This window comes from Parambassis ranga, chromosome 2 (assembly GCF_900634625.1).
Source record: "Parambassis ranga chromosome 2, fParRan2.1, whole genome shotgun sequence".
NCBI classification, from domain to species: Eukaryota; Metazoa; Chordata; class Actinopteri; family Ambassidae; genus Parambassis; species Parambassis ranga.
Window position 1 is genome coordinate 29138751 of NC_041023.1, and position 17542 is coordinate 29156292.

Consider the following 17542-nt stretch of genomic DNA (forward strand, 5'->3'; position numbering starts at 1 on the left):
TAAAAAATAGAAGAAGGACTCACATCTTTGGCTTCACTTTGGTGCTCTGGTTCTGTCTTTTTCTCAATATTTTGCCATCTCAACACAGACAAACTCTGAGATGAAACTGTCTACCATTTGTAGAAATTGTGGAAATGGTAACCATAGTTACCAGCCTGTATGCTGCTTTCTATAGAACAGCAGCACATAAAGTGGTCAGGATGGCCGAGCGGTCTAAGGCGCCAGACTCAAGAATGAGCTCCTTCCTCACTCAAGGGTCTTCTGGTCTCCAAATGGAGGCGTAGGTTCAAATCCCACTCCTGACAACCTTTTATCTGCAGTTTTGGATAAAATAAATGAACACCTACATTTAGTTTTTGGGTGTCCCAAACAAGGTACTCCATCAAAGTGCACGAATCCAACCAAAACCAACAGGAAACTACTCACTGAGCAGACTAAAAAACCTTCTGAATGGATCCACTATTAAGATGTTTGTGTGTTTTGTCCATTTTTACTGACAACAAAAATATTTATGTGTCAGGATGGCCAAGCAAGTATGAAGTTAAAACAAGTGTAGATACAAGTGAAAGAATATTTGTTTTCGACTGCACACATTAAAAAAACACCTGTGTGTGTTAAAGAATAACTGTGTCCCTGAAAGCGTTTCCTGCATGTTGGCCTTTGACCCGCTCCAACTGCACAAGGCTGTAGATCAAGGTGACCTCAGCTCTCCTCACTCTCTTCTCCCCTCTTATTCTCACGGTCTCCTTCCTCTTCACACTAATGTTTTTCAGCAGTATTACAGAGAGAGAGATACTAAAGTGAGCAAGTGAAAATGTGGTAAAGCATGTGTGAAGGCACAGAGAAGAAAGAGTGATTGTAAGATTTTATGAAATGGAATAAGAGGAACAAGGGGTGGGGAAGGTGAGGAATAAATCACCATCTGTCCATGTGAGAGACACATGTGTTTAACATTTACAGGTTGTATGTAGCTGTATGTGTGGCTGTGGACTCCACACCTGTGTGGCTGGACATTTTAAAGGCTTTGGCTCTTTGTATCAGTGGATGGATCTGTAAGATGTTGCTAAACTAGATCATGTTGAAATTCAGAAGGAATTTAAGTAGATAATCACAGATTATGGAACAAAAGGTGCCAAAACATGTTTCATTCTCAAAGCCAACACCTTCAGCTCTTTAGGTCTACTCTTAATCTCTGAGTCGTGGGGTCGAGCCCCATGTTGTGTGGTCAAATTTTAAATAACATTTCGTTATTCCCTTTCTTACTCCCTTTCTTTCAGGTTTGAAATTAAACAATGCTCCCTGATTAAACCAGTCTAACACGACAACAACATGCAACTTCAATGTAAATACACCCCTGTGTTAAATTGGCAAACTTAACAGCAGAAACAAAGACTGTGGTACAAAATAAAGTTCTGGTTTTAAATGTTTGAATCAGATTTAGGCTTAGAATAAAATATTGGCACAACACTCTGAATGACGCGAAGTGAGTGCTGACTCAAATTTCTCTGTTTCTCTTCCTGTTTCTGTGACTGCTCGCCCACCTCAGCTCCACTCACACTCCATCTCTTTGCCTGTATTTGGAGTTTAGGCAGATTGTGACACTGACAAAATGGCTACGGGCACAGCCTCCCACAGAGAGCTTTTTGCATGGTTATATACAGTTTACGCTTACAGCCTCAAAATTTTAAATGTATGACAGCTTTGCTTTAAAGTTACTTAGGAAAAATCTAAAGTAATAAACTTCAAATTCAGTGAACAGAAACTGTAACAATCTCTGTAATGTATGCAAAGAGGGTTTATAAAAAGGTTTAATTAGTTTGTTTCTCTCTCCTCACACTTATTTAATTATAATTACAATAACCTTGCTTGTTGCTGCTAACTAAAAAAAAACTCATTTAATATTCCACAGAGACTTATCACAATGAAATTATTCCCAACAGCACTCAGACATGTTTCATTATCATTTGTAATTTTCAACTTATCAACAGTTTTCTTTTCTTGATAGAGAAATGGGGGAGAGGGGAATCTAATTTGTTATCATGATGAAATAGTTTTTGTCCAACCATGACTCAGCAACTTTTCATTATTGATAACTGCGCAGACATCTGTGAAGGTTCTTTCTGTGCCACCAGAGAGATATGAAACAATAATCTAATCTAATGTTCCCCCGAGCCTTATCACAATGAAATAATTTTCTTCTAAGCATGATTCAGCAGTTTCCACCCCTCACTTCACTCTGTGATCATTTGTTTCTCATTCTGTCTGCTGTCAGCAGGTTACAGCAGCACTGTACAAAGAATGGGTGGAGGGGGGTGAGGGTGGAGACGCAGGGAGGTATAAGGGAGGAGGAGGAGTGAAAAAAATGGTATGATGATTAGATTAAGAGGTTGGCTCAGAAACAAGTTAGCTGAGTTCAGCATTCCCGATAATTAAAGATTGGAGGGAAATGTAAAAATGGCCAACAGGAAAATGAGGACACCTCTTCTGTCCCCTTTGCTTCTTGTCTCTACTTCCACCCCATCTTTTTTCTCCTAAATATTTTCAGATTGGTAGTTTTTTCAGCATTTTGTTCTCAGAATTGCCGTTCATTTCTCAAAAGAGGCTTTTACTGATGAGGTCTGGAGCTAACGATCTTGCTAACTGTTTCTCCATAGTCGGATTACTAAATTTGTTCACTTGTAACGAGCTAGAGTTGTTTGTTAGCATTCCTTTTTACACTCAGCAAAGGACCCAGCCACATCCGGCTTTTATCTTCAGTGCGAAACGGTGCAATTGGCATTCAAATGACACCGATTCACAAATTGTATCAATTTTCGTCCATTACAGCTGTGTTTACTTGTGATTCTGCACGGACAAACAGGGAAAAACATCAGACAATTAACTACAGAAACATGCACATGTCAATCAGTTCAAAGGTGAAGGGGGCAAGAAAGAGGAAGCTTGTGGGTGGGAGAGAAGAATTAAATCAATGTAAAGCTGTGATCATTAAGGAAATGGGGAGCAAGAGAGACAAATGTGCAGTGTAGGTACAGCCTTTGAGAAATCACTGTGAATTAGAGAATGGAGGGTTAACGACAGGAAGAAGGGAAAGGGAGGAACTGGGGATTATTTAGATACAGAAAGCTCTGAGACAAGGAAAGGAAGGGACAAAGGCAGATAAAGTGTGTTTGGTGAAGATTTGGATGGAGTGTGAGAGATCAGAAATTTGGCAGGCTCTTGATACAGCTTGTCCTCTTCCCAACTCTCTCCTCCTTGCTATTGTCCACATCTTTTAGTCTTTCTCTGTGTACACTTTGGGCACTGTAGATTTAACAAAAACATATAAAGGATGAAAACAAAGAGGAAAAAGGTAGATGGGGAACTAATGGGCAACCAGTGACTGTATACCCGTTTAGAGTAAGCTCCTCCCACAGTAAGGTTAGCCAATTAAACAGAATCGGTTTAAAATTAACAATCAACGAAAAGTGTATTTAACTAGCTGCATGTTGCATCGCTGAAACAAACTGCTGAACGGTCTTTCCACAATCATAAAGAGGGTGATGGAAAACAAAAACAGACTAAGACTTCGACTATGGCCGAAGCTTCCGTGATGCCACCTGAAGTGCTGGTTTGACGCTCAGTCAGTACAATTTGTGAAATAAACACACTTTCACATACATAATACTGACGTGTATCTGGTCAGTTTCCCTGCACTATTACCATTATTTTGACTTTGTGCTGTCTCATACAGTGTATGCCTAACCTATAAAGGGAGGGGGGGCTTCACAGAATTCACAGAATCAGAAATACTTTATTGATCCCAGGGGGAAATTGCTTAAATGTCGTTAAAGGTTAATGTTGTAATGAGACAACAAGAAGATCATTATTTTATCAGTGATCATATAGTTCATAACAGGGTTTTTTGATCAGTGAGTCAGATAATGTGCAGCTGGAGAAAATTATTCAGGCTCCAGTGTGTAGTCTGTTTTATGAGCCTGCTGCAGGGGTTAAATTCTGAACTTTGACACCAAGCAGAGCCAGTTGTCTGCATTATTAACTGTTGAAACCTCTGTGGCTTCTGCTGTTATTATTGTTGTTGTAGTAATAGTGTTGTTAGTTTAAAAAAAAAATACAGGACATTGTGATGAGGAGCGGAAGTGAAAAGCCGAGACAAATAAACATCACCTTTACAGCTGCATTTGTGTGTCTGCAGGTGGCATGGAGACTCCCTGTTCTGCACTTATGTGGCCTGAAGATGAACTGTTTACTTTACACGTTTGTTTTAAATATATGTGTTTACTTTTAAAGCTGTCTTAAGAAATCAAGGAAATGAATAATGTGTGTGCAGACCAGTGGAGGCTTTTTTTAGTATGTCTTGTAGAGACACAAAATTTTATTGTCCTAAATATACACAAAATCCAGCATGATGTTCGCTTCACAGTCTTTCATTTAGTTTTCAAACAAGCACATAAAGTTTAACACACACACACAAACCTCAGTCTGGCCTGCTTAAGCCCCTGTTCCTTGCAGGGCTCAGTGAGAGGCTAAGGGGATTTAGATTGTACAAGACTGCCAGATTTAGACTCCCGTCTTTGCTTTTTATCTCTCACTCCCCCACTCTGTGCAGGCCTACTGTAAAACCTGAAGTATAACTGTAACATGTGAAACAGATGGAGTAGTGAGAGAAGGAGAGGAGGAGAAGGCAAGAGGGAAGAAATCAGAAGAGCAAAGAGATTATGTCAGAGCAAAAAATGGGAGATGAAAGGGGCAAGAAAAGAGAAAAGTCTACGCACTGTATGTGAATGTGTGTGTTGTCTTTGTGTGTGTAGTGTAATATTTGTCTCGGCCTTTGTGGATCTCACCCCAAGTGGCAAGTTAACAAGCCTGTTATTCTTCTGCTGCAGTTAACAAGCAGCACAACAGGTGGCATGTCAAGGATTGTGTGTGTTTGTGTGTGCAATCTTGATTTTTTTTTCTGTGTTTGTGTCTTTCTCTATTTGCACTGTTTTTTGACCCCGTTCAGACTGGGAAAAATCTGGCACAGATGCGTCAATCCTGCTTAACCTTGCTGTCCTCCAAACCACTAGGTGGCGCATCGTAAAGTTCAGACCCCGTTCAGGCCGCGTGGTGTGCACATGTGTCATGTGTTCATTCATTTGTTTTATTTTTTGGTCCAAAATGCAGTTTATTCCTTTGTAGCTTTGTCAAAAATAAGCTCCTGGCATAGCTCTTTTAGTTCAATGGATGTTTACTGTTTTCGGAATTTGCGCCGTTCAGACTAGATCCAGATACGGCTGGATTACACAAGTGTGAACGGGATCTTTGTGGCAGTCCTCTAAAACTCTTCTGTCCTCCTAGTCCTTGTAAATTTCTCAGTCATCATGTTTTAATCTAAATCAAAGAGGTCTTATCGTTTGTTTTGTCGTCTCTAGACGCAGAACAGGATGAAGCTGATGGCAGACAACTATGAAGACGACCATCTGAAGGTCGCATCTCCAAACTCAGAGCAGCCCAACAATCACAAGCCCTCCCCAGATCAGGTGAGGTTACCCGCCCAGGACACTGAGCACTAATGAAAACCAACTGAGATGTAATAATCAGAGTTATAGCTTCTTCTGTACTGACTGTATCTGTTTGAAACTAACTTGCTACTTTCTCCGAACTCACGCTGCGACTGGACTGAACTAACCAATAGGACGATGAGGAGGGCATTTGGGCCTAGCCAATTACATGCCTTCCTTCTCACTCTGTCAGCCATTTTTGTATAAAAGGGTGAGCGTCTCCTCTATGTGGATCCGACCATGTTTGGATGTGCTCGTTCATCTTTCTCACTTTTATTTCATCTGTGAGTTTGTGATCTCATATTCCATTCGTTCAGTTTTTTACAATCAGTATTCATCCTGAAACTTCAGATTCATTTTTCCTTTCCACAGCCCTCCATACTGTGGGATCGAGTCTTGATATAATGATTCACATTGTCGTTTTTGTTTTGTGTGTGCAGTTTTTGCACACATTATTTACACCTTTGTACGTCACTTTGAGAATTCCTTTGTGGCTCTGTCATTCCTTAAAGAGCCTGTATGCTCTGTGTAGTTTCATATCAGCATCTTCATGTAATCATAACATTTTCTCTACCATGAGTTCATGTGATTTAAACTGTAAATCTGAACTCACACATCCTTCTAGCATTGCTAATCCCTTCACTTATTCCTGAAGTTAAAAGGGAATATGTGGAAGATCTGAAGCTATGTAATGCTGAAGGATTCATCAAGTTAAAGTTTAGTCTGACATTATTAAGAGTTTGTATTGGTTTGATCTACTGAGAGCACAGCGCACATATGAGCAGCACATGCTGCTTTCTGTGCAACTCAGTTCCTCCAGAGGGATTTCCCATCGTGATGCTAAAAGCCCAAAGTTTCAGCATCGGATCTAAGTTTGACCCTGGTTATTAATTAGAGGTAGCACCTCCCTGCTGAGTGAGCCAGCCCAGCCAGCACATACACAGCCTCTGTACACAGCTTAAACACTCACTCACATGCACTGGGTGTGTAAGGTGGGTGCCATAGCACATTTCATTCAAACAGTGAGTGATTGTGTGTCTTCTATAAAGGGATTCAGTGCTGCAGTTGGAGAATGAAATGCTTCTGTAGACAACTGCAGCAGAGAAACACAGGAGAGCACTCTTGACACACACCGACCATTGTTAAGGATATTTTATGATATTTCTCATTTATTATGACCTTGAGTGTTGTTAGTTAAAAGACTGAACAGCTAGCCATGTGTTTAAAATACAGATTTTGTCATAGAAGAACGTCATTATGATTGTCCTTCTCCCTGCTCCTTATTACTAATCACAAAAACCTTGATCAGGCGGCTGTGACTTAAACGCTGTGCAAAGGTTTTACAGTGAATTCCTACATCTACTGGTGCTGGACAAATATGTCCATGTGTGCCTTTGTCTCAGAGGGGAAGAAGCGTCCTGATTTACCCGTATAATGTGGTCAGTCCTTGAATCTGGTTGAATGTCTCTCTTTGGAGTTCTTTCATAGTACAGCTGGAATCTGGTAGGCGGGCATGCAAGGCTAATAAAGCGGCACAAACACACACATTGCCTCACAGAGCTGTATAAAATTATGTCTCCTCAGGGGTTTTTTCATAGTACAGTAAGACACTGCGGACTCATTAACCACACACACTGCTTGTGTTGACCATTGCAGCCTGTGAAATATGAGAAAAACATGTAGATTCACACATTTAATAAAATCACTAGATACAGATATGTTGTGCAAAGACTTTCAGAGGTCAGTGTTCATATTTAATTCTCCTCGGTCACGTTGCTCTGTGAAGAAAAGAAAAGAAAGCAGCACTGTTGTTATTTCTCTCCAAATGTCTTCCTTATATCACCATCATTCCTTCCATTGTTTCTGTCTGTTTCTCATTTGTCTTGTATTTGATCTGCTGAGCTTCGCTGCAGGTCTGGAAAGTGTGGACAGGGATTTTTTTAAGCTTTCTGACAGAATAGCATGAATTAGAAAGTGTGAGAGAACAGCTGTTGCACATATGTTATGTATGTTTTTACAGCAGTAAAGCCAGATTTTGAGAAATGTGTTCACATATTGTCATATCATACCTGGGTCCAGGGGAGCGAGAGAGATAACGTCCTTGTTGCGTTGCCACTGTCGGCATACATCACAGCTCACAGAGATGTTTTGAAATGCGGAATGTGTCGGATCCCTGCAGCCTTTAGTTCCATCATTTTCTCTTTGCTTCTCTTTCCTTCTCCATCTACCTCCCTCTCTCCTCTGGAGGGAAGTGTTCAGTAATGTATTTCGTAATGGACTGTAACCTACTGGCAGGTCCTCACTGGAAAATACTGTAACTAGAGCTATTTACAATGCTGATAACAACCCTGAGTGAGTGTGTTTCTGGATTGCACTGTGAGTGTACTGTACTGCATGTGTAGTCACACACAGTGGATATAAAAGAGTGTCTGTGTTAGTGTAAGGAACAAGCAGTCGGGATCCGAGAGCGTGGTTAAGCTACTCATGAACGTTGCAGATTGTCTGGAAAAATACAAAATAAATTCTGTGTGTGTTGTGTCTGTGTTTGCATGAAATAAGGTGAGGACTCAGAATCACACATGACAGTTAGTTTATTTACTGTCAGTTTCATTGTTGCTTTCAAACAAAAAAAACACCCACATCTTTTTGTCTTCATTTGTTTGTAAGGAAACAGGAAGTTGTTAAATAATGCATACTGGATGTATAAGTAGAGTTTTATATGTGTTTTTTTAAATGCTGTCAGTGTTTGTTTATATGGCTAAAAACCACGCGAGAGCTATCAGTTATAAATACATCAGACAAGTCAGAGTCACTTTATTAGGTGCAGTAAATACAGTTTATGAATTCATGCGGGGAAATGGATTTGTAACAGTTGCTCATGATTATGGATGCTATAAAATTATACAATGAATTATAGATTGAACAGTTGAGTCTTGTTTAGTGTCACATGATTGATGTCCCCGGAGATTGTGGAGATAGCAGATGATGCTGTAATCTTCCAGCAAATATGATGTGGACATAGCCTAATTATCCATTAAATTAAATGTCCTTATGTTATGTGCACATAAGACAGACTCAGGCAAAATAAAAGCATGTTTTGTAGATATTACTAATAGTATTTTAAAATAATTTTCTGGAAAAAATGGTGACTCATCCTGCACTGCGTTCCAGCAGCTCTGCAATGAGTGGAGGCCAGGGTCTGCCGAGGCCATAGGAGTTGCCTGATCTATAGCCCTCTACATTTTTTGGCAACAAATAGCATTCAGCTAGTTGTTTCATAAGTATTTAAATGTTCTAGAAACATTTCTTTGCAGATATGTGGAAAAATTGCCTTTGACCACCTTCCTCGCACCTTCTTTTGCGTGTAAGCCAGTGTCCCTACATATTCTCTAATGACATAAAAATTTAAAGTCCTATATAGTTTTTTAGTAGACAGCCGCTAACAAATTACAACAAATACTTCATATTTGAATCTGCATTATGTAATAATTAATTAAGGTCAAAACATTGCATGGATATTTGTTTCAAAATAGTTAAGCAAGCAGCAGGTTGAGGAGCTGAGGTGGAGCGCAGGCAGGCAGAAGGATGTTATGGTGCTGAGTGAAGGGATCCCACTGTTAAAAGCTGTGTATGTGTGCTGAGTGACGATGAGCACAGAGCACAGGGTGTGGACAGACGCCGCTGGGATTAAATATACTTTACCTCTTAACATGCTTCCTCTGCACTTAAATCCCGATATTCCCCAAGGAGAAGAGTGTGTGTCTGTGTGTTTTATCTGTGTGTGTCTCTTGGGGGGTCCTGTCTTGCGAATGTAGAATGCCCATATATCTGTTTTGCTCGTCTCACCTTCATTCCCATGCAGAAGCACACACACACATCAGGAAACAGATTCTATTACCTGTGGATGAGTTGGGTAACTTGACTGCAGTCATAATATCGATCCCTATTTCCTGTATATTATTATCTATGTTTCTGTCATTTTATTTTGCCATTAGCAATGTGAGTAGTGCATGTTTCAGGGTTGTGTGTTTATGCACGGATTCGACTTTGTGAAGCTGCTTGTTCTGCATTTCATTGTGACTAAAATCATTCATTCCCTCTCAGCCTGCCCTTTTCCTCTCTCATTGCTGTATCATTGCATGTTCTGTTTACTTGTGTTACTGTAAGTCTACAAATGATTTGTTTTGGTATTTTATATTCAGTAAATATTAAATTGTTGTATTTTCCTCCTTCAGATTATCTCTCCTCTTCTGGATCTCAATCAGAATCGCAGTAAACTGAAGCTGTACATCAGTCACCTGACTTCACTGTGTCAGGAGCGAGACCCAATCATATTGCAGGACTTTGCCCCGCCCCCTGCTTACCACCGCTCTGACTCCGCCTCCTGGCTTACGCAGCTGCACAGCATGACGCAGGAACAGGTGAGAACGCTTTTGTATGTGTGTGAAAAAGAATAAAAAAGGTCCTTTAATCTCAAAAAATGTGGGAAAAAGTGAGGACACACTCCTCATTTAAAATATTTAAACAGTGTGTTTGTGTGCTTATTGTATGTGATGACGTGTGTGATTGTTCTTACTGTGTATGTAAGAGTAGGGTGTATACACACACACACAGGCAGGTCAGCCTGGCAGGCTTTTGGCGCTGCCTTTGACATTATTGAGAAGATTTACTCCAGCGGGTCACCTGACGACAAGCGCCTGGCGCTGAAACAAATATAGTTTCAGACGTTTCATTTTACAGGGAGTAAACTCTGCTGCCTTGAGTTTTTGGCAGCTGAGGGAGTGTTGGTTCATATGTAGTACAGAGTGAGGAGGGTAGAAAGGTGTATTTATTTTACTGTTGAAAGAGTTGTCATCCTGGAGAGGGAGGAAAGCAAAGAGAGGGAAAATTAGGATAAAGAAAAGGTGAGACATGCTTAGATGGAGCTACATTGTCATGGTAACCACTTTTTATTTCATTTCTGGCCTTCTCTGTCTCACTCTCTGTCCATATTGAAAACATATCAGACGATGCACAGTTGCTACATGTGGTATGCATTGAAGAATGTAACTTAAGACACAGAACTATGTGACAGAGTGTGTGGTTAGGGTACAGCAGGACTCGTTTCCTACAGTCTCCATGAAAGCCCTATTGTGCGTCCTAATGCTGGGAATTGTCACTGTTTTAGCATGAGTACTTTGGATATGGGGCTGCATGGTTTGGTGTCACATTAAATAAACTTTAAATATAGAAAATTAAGTTGTCATTTAATCACTGTGTACGTTACAATACACATTTTTCATCATCAGGCTGTTTTTATATAAAATGCAGACAGTATTCTGTGGTCTCTTTGCCGGGTTTTTCAGAAGAAAGCACACTCTATTAAAACTGATGATGTGGGCAGCTCTGAAAGCTTATCTAACAAGACTGAATGTAGCCCGCAGTGTTTTATTCCTACCTTGTATTTATAAAAAAACATTTCTGAAATATTGAAAACATTTGAACCAAACTGTTCTCATGGCCACATCCAAGTCAAATTTACAACTGATGGAGAAAAACAGATCTTAAAAGACAGAACTCACCACAAATCCCGTACATTTTCCATTACTGCTAAACATTTTCATGGCTTGCTGCAGTGTTTTGATTTTTCAGTTGTTTTTCTTGCTTTCTACACATTTATTTTATTAAGGCTGTTCATCAGACTGTTGAGTGACAGAAAACAGTGTGTCTGTCTTTACTGCCATCACAGTTAAAGGATCAGGATTTACAAGGATCTGTTTGCAGAATAGGTTCTATTAGTTTTCATTAGTCTATAATCACCTGTAGTTACAATTCATTGTGGTTTTGTTAGCTTAAAACGAGCCCTTCCTGTCTATGGTAGCTCAAAATGGACCAACCTAACACTGGCCCAAGAAAAGGCAAAAAGAAAAGACTGAGGTTGTGTTATCACTTGGTTGCTATCTCCAACTCTGCCACTAGAGGCCACAACATCAGACACAGAGGTCTTTAAAGTTCCCCTTACATATATTAAAACAATGGTTGCTCATACAAAAATAATGCTCAATCTGCCCCCTGATGACCCTGTTGTTGAGGATGGAACTAAAAGACAGGCTTGATCATCAAGCATATATTTTCATTTCAGGACTGGTAAGGATCTTTGAAATATACATTGGTTTTGTGGTGGCCTGTCATTGTTAACTTGTTCACAAGCAGTGAAGTGGCAGTATCCTCTGTTGTCCGCCCATGCCCATAAGCAACATTAAATACAATGAAACATGTTCATCATGACACTTACAAACACTGTTACAACAGATGTTAAGGCTGCGTGTCTAAAACCATTGCTCTCAGATGGGCACAGGAATGATGATAGCCTTTTATCCAGTGGGCTGGAACAGTGTGACTTTCTTAAAATGGCACCATGCAGCAGAGTTCCTCTGAGCATGTTTGAAGGAGGATAGTGGACAAACCGAGCCTGTTTGAGACATCAGTGAGTGGGATGGAGTCCAAGGCCTCAGTTCCCTCCAGAGAGAAGCCCTGTGTCTCAAATCTGAGATAAAAGTCATGGAGTCTGTTTGCTTTATTTTGAACTGTTTCCTGTTAGAGTTCATATTTGTTCATGCTGTCCCAAGATAGTTTATTGTCCACTGACATGAAGGTCTGCTCAATTGTGGTTCCATGATTCTGTCTTTCTTTCCTGTGAAGCTGATGTTTTTTTGACCTGTAGACAAGACCAGGCTTTATTCCTAAAAGCTGGTTTTCCTTTTGTTAGCACTTGTGTTTGGCGTCTTCATTGGCATTATTGGTAGGACAACAATAACACCAATTCCAAACGTGTTGAGATGATTGATTATTGGTGGAAAAGACATCCTGTGTTCTCTGACCTCTCGAACACAGAGCAGAGCTAAAGTTTGTTTAAAAAATCCAGAGGTAGAAATGCGTTTTTACTGCCGTGACCTTTTTGGTCATTTTCCGGCTTGTTTTAAACATCTGTGAATATAAACTACAGATTACAAACCAAACCATAAAAACATATTTTTAAAAAATGTATTATTGAATTCAGGTCAAAGTTGGCTGAAAAAAAATGTTTAACATTACACATGTTTTACTGTGAGGTTTTGGCTTTTGGTAAAAACCCCCTCAGCTTTTCTCATTGCATTTTTTATCACCTTCTTTTCCATTTCTGCCATCGCTCTCTCAACGTTCTTCTGTCTTTGTTTGTTCTTTTCTAAAGAAGACTGGTCGTCTTTCCTTATTTTTCCTCTAAAGTGCCTCCATCACCATCAAAGTTTACTCTCACTGTCTCACTTGCTCCATGTCGAAGCTGGTGTCAGAGCTTTTAAAAATACTCACTAGTTATTTTTTTATTCTGTTTTTAGAGGGATGTTTCCCTTAACAACATCACAGATTGAATCTTTCTGTGTGTCCCTCCCTCTCTGTCTCCAAATCCACCCATACCCAGGCTGTGCCACTTGGCGCCATATGTTTTTTTTCTGTATTTTTTTTTAAAATCCCGACCCTGCCTACACACAATCGCAGACACACACTGCCAGTCTTTCATTCAATCAGCCCCGTGTTTCTCGTTTTCCTTCATCGTGTGTCACCATCACCCTGGCTGACCCTCTTATTGCACACACAGACTCTCTCCAGACCACCATGTTCCAGTTGTACCAGCCTCTCTCCTCTGTCTTGTGGTGTGTGTGTGTATGTGTGTGTTTTACAAGCCTCTCTCTGGCTCTGTTAAAATGCCTGGCACTCTGTAAAGCCATTAGGATTACACTAAAATAGCATGTAAAACAGGCACACAGAAACCTGCATATCACGCGCCCACACATACATTAACATGCATACACAGCAATCATAACTGACCACTGGAGGCTTGAGTACCAAGGAGGACAGTGGGCTTCTGTAATGTGTCACAAGCTCATAATTTTTACTTACACGCCATCTGATGTAACTGCAGTGCTGCTGGAGCGAGAGCAGACGACCGAACCTAGCTCTAACATTTGTTTCTACCAGTACTTCTATGAAAGTATATTTTTAAAAGTTTTCTGGTTGTTTTGGATTATTTATCTGCAACAGATGTCACAAAACAAAGGATTTGCTTCTGCTACACATAGTACAATCAAATAACAGTCTCTGTGGTGAAAAATAAAAGATATTATCTTAGCACAACAACTACAGTTCCACATTTGTCAGCAAATTTTGCACAAATTGCATGTTGACGAGGCTTTTACAGCTATGCAAAATATTGTTTCAGCCCTCATTTATTTGTTCTTATGCTTTTGTCATTTAAATTTGAAGATGTCTTGTGTGTGTCAACTCTGACATTGCTTCAAACAAATTGATAGAATATGCCAACAGTTGTCAGTGAGTTCAATAAAACGTACATAAAGTCTCTGTTAACCATTGAGAAATGAATTTAGTCTGTAATATGTTGGGAAGTCTGGACAAAAGTGTTAACGTAGGCCTTCAATCAGCTGCTGCAGGTGGATTGGTACAATGTGCTTATGTGGACTGACCTCTATTTAAACTGGTTGCTAGGTGATAACTAATTTCAGTGCACCTCAGCAGGGCTCTCCTCAACTGCGAATGCTTTAGACAAGCCTTGCATATAAGGCCATTTTCACCTAAATTTGACATTTTAAATGACTGGAACCTCTCTTGTATCCACTGTAATGACATTTGCTTGGATGTACTAGGGTGGCGCAGGTATTAGACTAATTGAATTTGACATCAGTCTTTACGTGTCATGTCTCAGCTAAGCTAAGCCCAGTGAGCTGTTAGCAAAAGGTCCTCTGTTCCTGTGTGTTTGTTTCCATCTGTGTCTTTAACCTCAGCTGAACTACAAAAGCATACACTGATTCCAACAGCGAGGTTTTTCTAAAAGAGCTGTTTTCCCATGCCATAGTCATAATAATAACCTTTATGGCTCAATGACGTCTCTAATGAGCACTGAAGAGAACTGGCATCATGTTCTAACACACAGGAAGTCTCTCTCTTTCTGTCTCCCTCTCTCTCTCTCTCTATGGCTTGTGTTTCCCTCCTTTGCCCTGAAGTGTGAAGGTTTGTGTGTTTGTCTATATGAGCTGTCAAGACAAGGTGTAGGTGTGTTTACCTGTGTAAATCTGTGAGCGTGTGTTGCTGTGAGTCCATACTGTGCAGGTTTGCCTGTGTTTCGGCGCCGTACAAAAACTGTATGAAGTGTTGTTGGCTGGGTCATACATTGTATCGCGGCTCTTATAAATCCAGCATGAATTGTCAGCTCATGACAATGTATCTGCTAAAGCAGCTCCCAGTGAGTGACTGCCGGTGTTTCGGAGCCAACTCAAACCGGAGAAACCTCATGAATACAGAGTCCACATATTTACAACTCTACAAGTCGATTTAATGACAGAAAGCTCTGCACAATTACAGACCTCAAATGTCATTGTTGTTACAATGTAATCTCCGAATAAAAAGAAACAAAGGGAGAATATCTGGTTTCTATTTGACTTACATGCTATAAAGGTGTCTGAGAGGTTTCCAGACCCCCTTACAGCTGGAAAGTCAACTAAAGTGACTCAAATGACTTTATAACAAACTTCCAATGCATGAAAACAATACTAATATGGTGCTGTCATGTAGGTTTTGTGGAGAAGAGAAAACCAGAGCAGTCTGTAAGGCTATAATGGGCAGATAATAGCGGTGAAATTGACAGTTTTGAAAGTTGGATCATTCTGGTTTGAAGTCCATGCTATCATTGTTTTTCCAGTTCTGAGCCACCGCTGCTCTGTGGTGAATTGATGCCCTCTTCACTGACTGGCAGGAACAGTGTGTGTTTGCTGTTTGAAGGTCACTGATTGGGTGAATTTTGATTGACAGGACATACAAAAACAGGACAGGGCAGAGCTGGAACTTAAACATCACAGCTGATAATAAAACTACATTATAACAATAGCAGTGATAGTACAGTGTGTCTGTGACATTTGAGTATCTGTGAGTGTACTTATGACTGTGTGTAGGTGTAGGCTGGGTGTCTGCAGCTCCTATCATAGATTAGTTTGTGACTTACTAGTTACTAGTTACTTACTAGTTTGTGAATACGAGAGAATACCCTTCTACTTTGTAATATTTCTCTGTATTCAGTAACATTGTGTTCTCACTAGGGATGTCCCGATCCGATCACATGATCGGAAATCGGGCCCGATTACGTGATTTCAGACTCGATCGGAATCGGACATTACCTCCCGATCAGGACTCGGATATATACTTTTTAGGGCTGTCAAAGTTAACACCTTCTGTGCAGGGTGGCTCTGTGTCCTGTGGTGCAGGGGTATGAGAGCTGCTTTTGGTGCGACAGGTCCTGGTTCGAGACCTCGATGTGCTGCGTGTGTGAAATCTCCCAGTGTGGCGCCACACGCACACACAGGCCTGTCGCGATAAACAATAAATCAATTAATTGCACGATAACTTTAAATGGGCTCGATAAGTTTTTCGGCCGCGATAAATTACATTTGCGCGCTTGTTTGTTTTCCTCTCTCTCTCTCTCTCTCTCCCTCTCGCTGCCAAAGAGGCTGGATGACAAAAGGCGTCACTCGGTGCGTCGTAGCGTATAAAGTGTGCAAAGTCCGGCCGTCAGATTTAATATGGCCCGCGGCTTCTGTCTTAAAATGTGTCAAACCAACAGGTAGTTCTCGGGACTCGGTATCGGCAGATACTCAAAATCAAATGACTCAGACTCGGACTCGAGGGCAAAAAAACCTGATCGGGACATCCCTAGTTCTCACTGTTCTCACTCTGAATGAGCAGTGCAGGTTTGCTGCCCCTTATGATGTCATAAGGGGATGAGCCCCGCTCATGCTCATTTAAAGCTACAGAAACAGCTGAGACGAATCTTTCACATTCTGGGGAAAAGTGAGACTGACTAAATTATTTATTTTTTTAACACTTGAAACTATTGTTGATGAAGATTCTCAGTCATCCAGGTCATCATACGTAGAGAAGGTTGAAGCAAGGCGTCTGGACTTGTAGAGTTTTCTAGAAGACGTTTCGCTGCTCATCCAAGCAGCTTCATCAGTTCTAACTGTTTGGTGGGGAAACATGGTTTATATGTGGTTACAGACCTCAGTGGGTGGGTCTGGGTAAAACTTAAAAAACTTAAAAAACAATAGCACCCCACCGGAAACTACAAGAAGAAACTAGTCAGCTACCTACAAAAACTGGAGAAGGACCAAATCATCAACCGCAAGCTCTACTTTCGACTGTATCCGGGGGAAGCCACTCCACGCCTGTATGGACTCCCCAAGATACACAAGGAAGGAGTCCCCCTCAGACCCATCGTCAGCAGCACAAACTCAGTCACATACAACGTGGCTAAGCACTTGGCTGAACTCCTGACACCACTGGTAGGTGACACACCACATCACATCCACAACTCTCAGGACTTTGTGAACAAGGTGGAGAAGATCCAAATGGACCCAGACGACACCATGGTCTCATTTGATGTCACCTCCTTGTTCACCTGCATCCCTACATCAGAAGCCACAGAGATGGTAAGGACGTGCCTCACACAAGACAGCACACTCAAGGAGAGAACCAACCTAACGCCAGACCACATCTGTGACCTGCTGGACCTCTGCCTGACCACCACTTATTTCCAGTACAATGGGAACTTTTACAGACAGAAGCACGGCTGTGCGATGGGATCACCTGTGTCTCCTATTGTGGCCAACCTCTACATGGAAGAAGTGGAGAGAAGAGCCCTGAGTTCCTATCCTGGAACCACCCCCACCCACTGGTTTAGATATGTGGATGACACCTGGGTTAAAATCAAGACCAACGAAGTGGAACGGTTCACAGAACACATCAACGCAGTGGATAACAACATCAAGTTCACTCGCGAGGACACTAAGGACAACAATCTGGCCTTCTTGGACTGCACAGTACACATTGAGGAGGACAGGAGCCTCAATGTGGAAGTGTACAGGAAACCCACACACACGGACCAGTATCTGTTGTTTGATTCACACCACCCACTGGAACAC

The 17542-nt window shown here is 41.0% G+C and overlaps 1 protein-coding gene and 1 non-coding gene across 8 annotated transcripts in view; both read left to right on the forward strand.

Moving 5' to 3' along the window:
• LOC114432161 (ELKS/Rab6-interacting/CAST family member 1-like) overlaps nt 1-17542 on the forward strand; it is a 104318-nt gene that overhangs the window by 73846 nt on the left and 12930 nt on the right. For all 7 annotated transcript variants that reach the window (XM_028399994.1, XM_028399993.1, XM_028399996.1 and 4 more), the window contains 2 exons: nt 5412-5519; nt 9776-9961. In XM_028399994.1, coding sequence (XP_028255795.1) covers nt 5412-5519; nt 9776-9961 — 294 coding nt within the window. The remainder of the gene's footprint in view (nt 1-5411; nt 5520-9775; nt 9962-17542) is intronic.
• On the forward strand, nt 195-305 carry trnal-caa (transfer RNA leucine (anticodon CAA)). Its single transcript has 2 exons — nt 195-232; nt 260-305. It is a non-coding gene; the product is annotated as a tRNA-Leu (tRNA).